Source organism: Nannospalax galili, unplaced genomic scaffold, assembly GCF_000622305.1.
Source record: "Nannospalax galili isolate Female #2095 unplaced genomic scaffold, S.galili_v1.0 scaffold698, whole genome shotgun sequence".
Classification (NCBI taxonomy): Eukaryota; Metazoa; Chordata; class Mammalia; order Rodentia; family Spalacidae; genus Nannospalax; species Nannospalax galili.
The window spans coordinates 2997006-3005043 of record NW_008341886.1 but is presented as its reverse complement, the minus strand read 5'-3'; the positions used below and the strand labels follow the sequence as shown (position 1 = coordinate 3005043).

The following is an 8038-nucleotide window of genomic DNA, read 5'->3' as shown; positions in this document are numbered from 1 at the left end:
TGTGTTGCATAAGAAAGCAGGCTGAGCAGGGGCCAGGGGAGCAAGCCTGTAAGCAGCGTTCCTCCATGGCTTGTGCTCCAGCTCCTGCCTCCAAGTTCCTGCCCTGAGTTCCTACCTTGGGCTCCCTGATGAACTGCGTGCAACCTGGGAGATGTAAGACAAATAAACCCTTTCCTCCCCAAGTTGGTACTGGTCAGAGTGTTTTGTCACAGCAATGAAGAACAAACTAAGACATGCTTCTTCCAGCATGGCCATACCTCATAAGGCCTCACAAAACAGTGCCACCAACTGGGGACAAATTGTACAAATACTTGGAGCCTATGGAGGACATTCTCATTCAAACCACTACATGTGGGTACTTTAGACAGGAAGAGAGAGTAGAGAGAAATACTACTGAGGTGATATGAAAAATCAGAGGGAAGTGTGCTCATTCAAAACCCTACTGAAAAAACACATACAGTATCTGTATATATGAGTGTATGTGTATAGCTAAGGCTACATAACAAGAAACACAGTGCCAGACAGGAGAAACCTCACTTTGAGTTGTTGGTCAGGGTAGTCCAAAAGACTCCCAAAATTACACAGGCTATTGCCACAGCCCTTGATTGTCTTCCAGAACTTGAAGGTAAGACCCTGTTGCTGACGATAGGACATACTCCAGACACAAAACTCGGAGCACTGGAGCTGAAACTAACCAGGAAGCCCCGAAAACTGACTCTCATAGTTTTAGAGGATACTGTGCAAGTTGCTAAGGGAGAAAATCAATAAATGGTCCAACCCCAGCTTTAAAGCCTAATAACCATAACAATGTCTGGCACAACAAACTACATTGGTTTTAGTAGTGGCACTTTTATCCTGGGGATAATCAACAGCTATCTAATTGGACTTAAAGCCCTCTCAGTGGGAGGAAACTCATGTGTGGTACTATAAACATAGCCAAATACACATGGCTGGAGAGATCATAAGGCCTAGAGAAAACCTGTCACATCCCTAGACAAGCATCATTTCTTACTGTATGCTCAGTATGTATCCTAAAATTTACAGACAAGTATGCCTGTCACCACTCACCAAAGAAGCTTCTATTTCCAACATATAGAGACATTACAGATTTCCACAATTGGTCACACACAGCGTAATTGTCTAGGAGATGCCCAGCCACAGTGACACATCTACAATGGAACCTCTACACCTAAGGCTCACAGGACATAGTGAAACAAGTAGCAGAGAGAACACTAAGGCACCCCTCAACTCTCACCAGCGAAACTTCCTCATGTAACAGAGGGTGATTAACTCAGAAGGCCACAACTGGCCAAAGTGTATCGATTAGGAGACTGTAGAGTGTGTGTCCCTGAATAGGATTCCTATATTAGATCTCATCCACCCTCACAGCTCAGGGACTGTGCTGGATAGCTTTAGTGTCAACTTGACACACCTGGGTTGAGGGAGCTTCAATTGGGGAATTTCCTTCATTGGACTGGCCTGTGGCCATGTCCATGGGTGCTTTCTTGATTGTTGAGTGATGTGGGAGGGCCCAGCTCACTGTAGGTGGTGCCATCCCTGAGCAGGTGGGCCTGTGTTGCATAAGAAAGCAGGCTGAGCAGGGGCCAGGAGAGCAAGCCAGTAAGCAGCATTCCTCCATGGCCTGTACTCCAGCTCCTGCCTCCAGGTTCCTGCCCTGAGTTCCTAGCTTGGGCTCCCAGATGAACTGTGACCTGAGATATGTAAGCTAAATAAACCCTTTTCTCCCCAAGTGAGTATTTTGTCACAGGAATGGAGAAACAAACCAGAACAGGGACCATTGCAGAAGAGGGGGTGGAGGATTGTTAGAGCCAGGGATGGTAGATGACCACAAGGAAACAGTTTTCCCGGCTCCTGTGACCATGCTTATATGAACTTACAGCAATGGTGACAGCATGCACAAGACCCATGCAAATCCAATCAGACAAAAATCCATCACAGACCTGGGGAAATGGGCAAGAGACCCCAATTTTAACCAAGGAATTATTGGCAGCTGATCACTGCTGGGTGAGGGAGAATTGACCTTCTTTAAGGGAGTGACTCTAGACAGGCTGAACAGGCTCCAGTGGATGAACTCACACCAAGGGACATCTGGGTACACAAACTTGATTCAATAGGCCTTTACATATATCACAGAATGTATGAAATCTATTGGGTGGGCTATGGTGGGGGGTATAGGTAAGAAAGGAAGTCTAAATATGATTAAGATGTATGAAATGCACAAAAACTCAATCAAAATATACATTGAAAGAAAACTTAATTGGTTCTCCAAGGTGAACTTGAATGGAATCAAATATTGATTTCTCACTAGACCCTTATGAGAAAAGGGTCAATATTGCTTAATAACCCCAACAAAAAGTCCTGACAAAATATGGTAACTATTCTGTCATTATGTCTCACAATTTTAAGAAGGAACAGTAGGGAGGTATGAGAGAGGATGCTAAAAGGATCTAAGAATGGAGATAATTTAATAAAGAAGAATTTATGAATGAAGATTAAGATGGCTGGCTATTTCCAGAATATCAAAGAAAAATTGAAAGCCTATGTAAGTGAGGAGGATCTGAGGAAGTTCATGGTAATAAGAAAGAAACAGTAAGTACATGCGATGCTAAAGGATGTGAGACTGGAATTATTTTTAGTGAAAAATGATTTCCATATGAAGAGTAATAGGACTAGATGTTTCCAGAATGGAAAAGAAGCATGAAAATTATATGCACATGATGAAAATCTGAATAGGTTTCTTAAGGTTTGTAAAATGAGACTTACAAACGATATACAAATAATCTTAAATTTTTCTAACATCACAGTTAAGTCAAACTTCTACTTATATCTATGAAATTGTTGATCTATTCTTGTTAACAATTATAAGGGCTCACTTAGAAGAACAAAAGTTTTATTTTTAAATGTTTGGTTTTTACTCAAGCTTTATTAAATAGTAATTATAAATACTAGATTTGTGTCACTAACCATCTGGGTGTTCAATGACCATACTTAGAGCATTATACTAATGTGGTCAGATGTGCTCCCTTGCCCTCCAGGGTCAACTAGGTCTCAGGGGACTATGAGGCATCTCTCAAAATGTCCTGGAACTGTGGGGGGTCACCTTTTCTCTTGTTCAGGGAGACCATAGAGACCTCACCTGTCAGACTCAAACCAGTGTCCAGTCTACAGAGAAGAGGGTCAACATTGAGGAAAAATTTCCTCAATGCTGCCAAGTAGAGTCATAGTCAAGTAAGGCACTTGACTTATCCTCACATAGATGGAACAGCTGATAAAAGGAAGGCTAAGGGAGCCAAAGGCTTTTCCCCAGCCCAAGTCACCCCTGAGGACCAGATCTTCAACTGATCTTGACAGCAAAAAGAACATGGTTAGTGTTGGCCACCTATATGGCCTTAATTATCCAGCAGGAAAGTATAACCAAAACTCAAAATGATTGGTATATGTCTTTGATAGTCAAAGGGACTATACTCTTTGACTATTAGCCTTAATCATATGACTTTTTATTTAGAGAATTATTTCTCACTAAGGATTTTCTTCTTGATAAGAAAAATGCTGCCCAGATATAAGACTTCAGACTTTGGCTCAGTTCAACACTAAAACATACTGGCAGTCAATGCATACCTGTAGCTAAGAGATATAGACTTAACTATTGTTTTAACCTAAAAATTAAATAACTAAGTTACTTCTCTTTCCCCCTCTCTAGAAGGCATCAGGGAAGGACCTCACACTATAATTCTAGCCACCCCAGCAGCTATCAAAGTACCTGAAAGCGCATCTGGGGTTCACCACCCTTGGGTCCTGCCTTGGAGATCAAAAGACAAGCCAGGAGGAGACAGCATATGGATGCCCGTGGAGCTCACCAGGAGACTCTAAAGGACTTGAATTTGAGCATTTGAAAATGTATCTCCTCTGTTCAGGCTTCTCCTGGTTCCTGCCTAAGACTTGTAATGTTGGTAACTTGCCTTTACTTCTCCTCATGAATCTTTCCAAATACAGATCAGTCAAGGACTTCTTTTCCTCCCTACAGCTAACAGTTGCATGCTTTTTGGGGTCCCTTAAATAGGTCCACGCAGGGGGGGGGTACTCTGATTGTACATCCAACAGCCCCTTCAGCTGGAAAAAAACCAGAACTGACTGTTGCCCCAATCCTATACTGGCAGTTGGAATAACCCCTTCAGAGTGAGGATTGTGACCAGAAGGTAGAAACTGGATAGGCAGTTGAGGGCAGGGAACCTAAAACCAAAAGCAACAGCCCCCAAAACAACAATCCAAAAACAGCAATTTCAAAAATGTCCTCAGTTCTCTAACCAAAAATTCCAAAATGGAGCTTGTTTCTTTATCTCCTCCTCAATCAACACCCCTGCCCAGTGGCCATACATGAAGATGGAAACTAAAGACTCAAAACCAGATATCAGTCCCTCCCAGAAAAGAAACTTGGAACTAGATCTTTAGATTTTCATAATGAAAATGGGTTACATCTGTTCCCCAATTTGAACCCATGTCCTAAATGATTTGGGGTTACTCTTCAGAGTGGGGAACACAAAGGACCTTGACAGGGTCACTGGGAAAAATAAAGATGGAACACTTCTTGCTTCATCTTTGGTAGAGAAGCATTATTTTTTAGCACCAATGGGGCACCTTCTTCAAACTGACTTGCTTCAAGTCACATAGCCCTGGATATCCCAGCTTGGAGATGTGACCATCTCTTCTTTGCATAAGTTAACCAATCCAAAAATAGGGGAGGGAAAATATACTCAAACTCTTAAAACACAGATTCTCCCAGGAAATATTGGATTCCAGTTTCCCGATTCCCTCTCCACTTGTGGAGTATGTCCTCTTTCTATATGAATGTGTGTACATGAATGTGCTTCTATATCTTTAAGTAAAAGTTTGATTGTGGCTTTCAGATAGTCTGAAATTTTTCCTGCCTATTTTTTCCTTAATTGGCCAGTAAAATGAACCTAACAATACCCCTAGACAGATAACAATGGCAACTGCAACAGTCTCAATCAATAAAGCTCTTTCTTCACACTGTAGGGAGGACTCTTGTCCAGGGTCATTTGAATTCCTGCCCCAGAGAGAGGGAGGAAGGGAGTGAGGAAGGGAACAGAAGGAGCCAGATGGTGAAGACCAGCCCATCTCCATCCTCCTTGGGCTGTGCCACAAATACAACCATGTCCTCTGGTAACTTACCAATCAATGTGTCTGTCATTTTTCTGTGTTAAAACGCTCAGGGAAGGTGGATTTGTCCCAAGCAGGGTCCCAGGGCTCTTCTCCCACAAAGAATTCTGGGACGATGGTTCTATAAAATATGGGCATGAATCAATCAATCAGCCTTGCAGAGTTGCCCAGATTGGGTGTTTACTGGTTTTGAGCATCTTGTTGGGTTGGTAATTCTGGTCACAAAGAAGGAAAAGCAGATGCCATAAAGTGAAAGGCAAACTTGATTGTGGCAAGGAAGCCAGCTGAAGCCAGGCCAGAGCACCTCAGACTTCACAACTGCAGGTGCACAGCCTTCAGCAGCCTGGGTGTGACCATGCCCTGAGACATGGCAAGGCCTTCAGTGGGGACACTCCTTAGGAGCTATTCCAGTGCAGGATGAGGGGACACCTGGACCCATGCAAAGGGCATGTGGCTACAAAGGTCCCCCCTGTCCCTGTGGAGCTGTTCCCCTCAGCCAGCCAAGGAGTCTCCTGGCCTTGAACACTGGCTTTGGTTGAAAGGCACCCCTGAGGAATGTGACTAGTCACTGTGACCCAGTAGTATGCCCAGACCTTTGCCCAGGCTGCCAGAGAGACAGTTTCTTGCCTCTAGAGTAAAGTCCACAGCAGGTTCTAGAACAGGCCACAGACAGAGCAGGTCAGGCTTGCTCCTAGCCATTCTCCCACAGGTCATCCCAGGAGGGATGGAGCCAGTATGGCAGGTTCCCAGAAGAAAGAGCTGCCCGCTGGCTGCACTGGGGAAACCCAGCTTCTCTGCACAGGTGGGCAGAGCACCCAAGCTTGGCCGAAAGGTCAAGTTAAAGTCTCAGTACCACCTTGTGCTGCGATGAGACCTGAACAGGTCACTCGACCACGTCTAGTCCCCCATTCTGACCTGGCAGGCAGACAGAACCCTGCACTGCCCGGCCCCAGAGGACTTCTAGAGGGTGAAAGGAGTGGTGAAGGCCGGAATGAGCCTGTCCCAGGTCTCTGCTCCTGTCGTGTTCTCACTGCACTAGGGACTCACTAGGACACAGTCTCGTTCAGCTGGCAGCTGTGTGGCCCAGGGCTTCCCACTCTGCAGTATGGGGAAGCCACATCCATCCCTCCTGGGCTGCTGCAAGGATAAAGGCTGTGGTCCCTGTCCAGGGTGGCTACTGGCTTATTGCCAGACTTTCCCCAGGGAGTTTCTTCATCCTCGGGATGGGATCTGGGATCATGTGTGGAACATAACCAAGTCATCTTTGCATCCCACACTGCGTGCATCAGGATGCTGTGAGGAAACAAGGAAGACATGCCTTGGGTTTCCAGCTTCTTTGGGGGTGCAGGTGGGGTGGGGGATACAGGGAGAACGGGTTGTGCACCAGCTCAGACTAGAGAGGCTCTTGCTTTCTGGGGGTGGAAAGAAGGAAAACTGCTCACCTCCATACTCACTGGAGCGCTTGCCAACACCAGAGCAAAGCCAGGCAAGCAGGAACAGCCTTCACCAGAAGGGCCAAGGCCACTGAGCCAGGTAACAGCAACGATGATGATGAGCAAGGAAGATCATTACACCGTTTTGTAAATCCTCAACAGTATGGGTCGGGTCAGAAGGACCTTGGGCTACCCTGTCCTCCCACTAGGTCTGTGAAACCTGCTCTGAGGCTCAGTTGCTTCAAGAACCCAGTGTTACGTCCCATGAATCAGCCCTGCTGTGCTGACCTGTATCTGGGCAGAATCCCTCATGGGGAGAGGACTCTGTGCAACAGATCTGTATGGACAAGTACCCCAGGGGAACCTGGTGCCCAGGGAGTAATTGCCTCCATCAGGTGGGTATTTAATTTCATAGGACAGTCCCAGTTCCCTTGACCACACGGAGATAACAAAATAGATACTGTAAACTAGAACATAGGTCAGACTGTGTTTGGTTTTTGGTTTTGTCCTTATGAAGGTAACAAGATGGACCTCAGAAATTTCCATGAATAAGCAAAGAACAGAACTTTATACGTACGTGTGTCCATTTCCAGCGATCACGTCAGCCATATACCTGGTGTTAGGCATCTGCCAACCAAATATGTCTTGAACGACAATCACAGCTTTGCCTGTATCCATGGAGGACCGGGTGACATAGGTCTTGATGTGCTCAATCTGAACCTCCTGGCCCATGCCCCCATACTCTATCTTGTCACCAATGTCAGATGGGCAAGGATTAGCTTCGTTAGCCATTGGGAGTCCTGATGTTGGGCTACAGAGAAAAAAACAAGCTATAGTTAAAGTCTTAGGTGTGGGCGTGAAATACCGTGGTTATAGGACAACTCTTCAATTATATTTGCTATTTCTATTTCCATGCTTGTAGATCCATTAATGCAGCTCTCAGTTCTCAACAGAGAAGTTTCCTGTTGCAGTAGATGGTGATCAACACAGAAACCCAGAACAGAACAATGTGCATAGAACAAGAGGTTGCAGAGTGCTTATCCCTGAGTAGGACTCCTATACCAAACTTCTGCCTCCCAAGGCTCAGGGATCATTGCGGAAGAGATCCAGGATTGTAAGAGCCAGAGGTGGTAGATGACCATGTGAACAAAAGGTCCCAGAAAACCCCATCTTAAAACTGAACATTCTGGGCTGGAGAGATGGCTCAGCTGTTAAGAGCACTAGCTTTTCTTGCAGAAGAACCGGGTTTGAATCCCAGCAACTACATGGTGGCTAACGACCATCCATAGCTCCAGTTCCAGAGAATTCAACAACCTCTTCTGACTTCCGTGGACACTGCACAATACGGGTGCACTTAAACTCATGCAGGCATTCATTCATACACATATAATAAAAATAAATAATGG

General features: G+C 45.2%; 1 protein-coding gene across 1 annotated transcript in view; it reads right to left on the bottom strand.

The window, feature by feature from the left end:
• Window positions 1-7424, bottom strand: part of LOC103737809 (carboxymethylenebutenolidase homolog) — a 15534-nt gene extending 8110 nt beyond the window's left edge. Inside the window, exons 1-2 of the mRNA XM_008837646.1 lie at window positions 7210-7424; window positions 5231-5320 (exon numbers count right to left, since the gene is read on the bottom strand). Of these exons, the coding sequence (XP_008835868.1) occupies window positions 5231-5320; window positions 7210-7424 (305 nt within the window). The remainder of the gene's footprint in view (window positions 1-5230; window positions 5321-7209) is intronic.
• Between the last annotated feature and the right edge of the window lie 614 nt (window positions 7425-8038).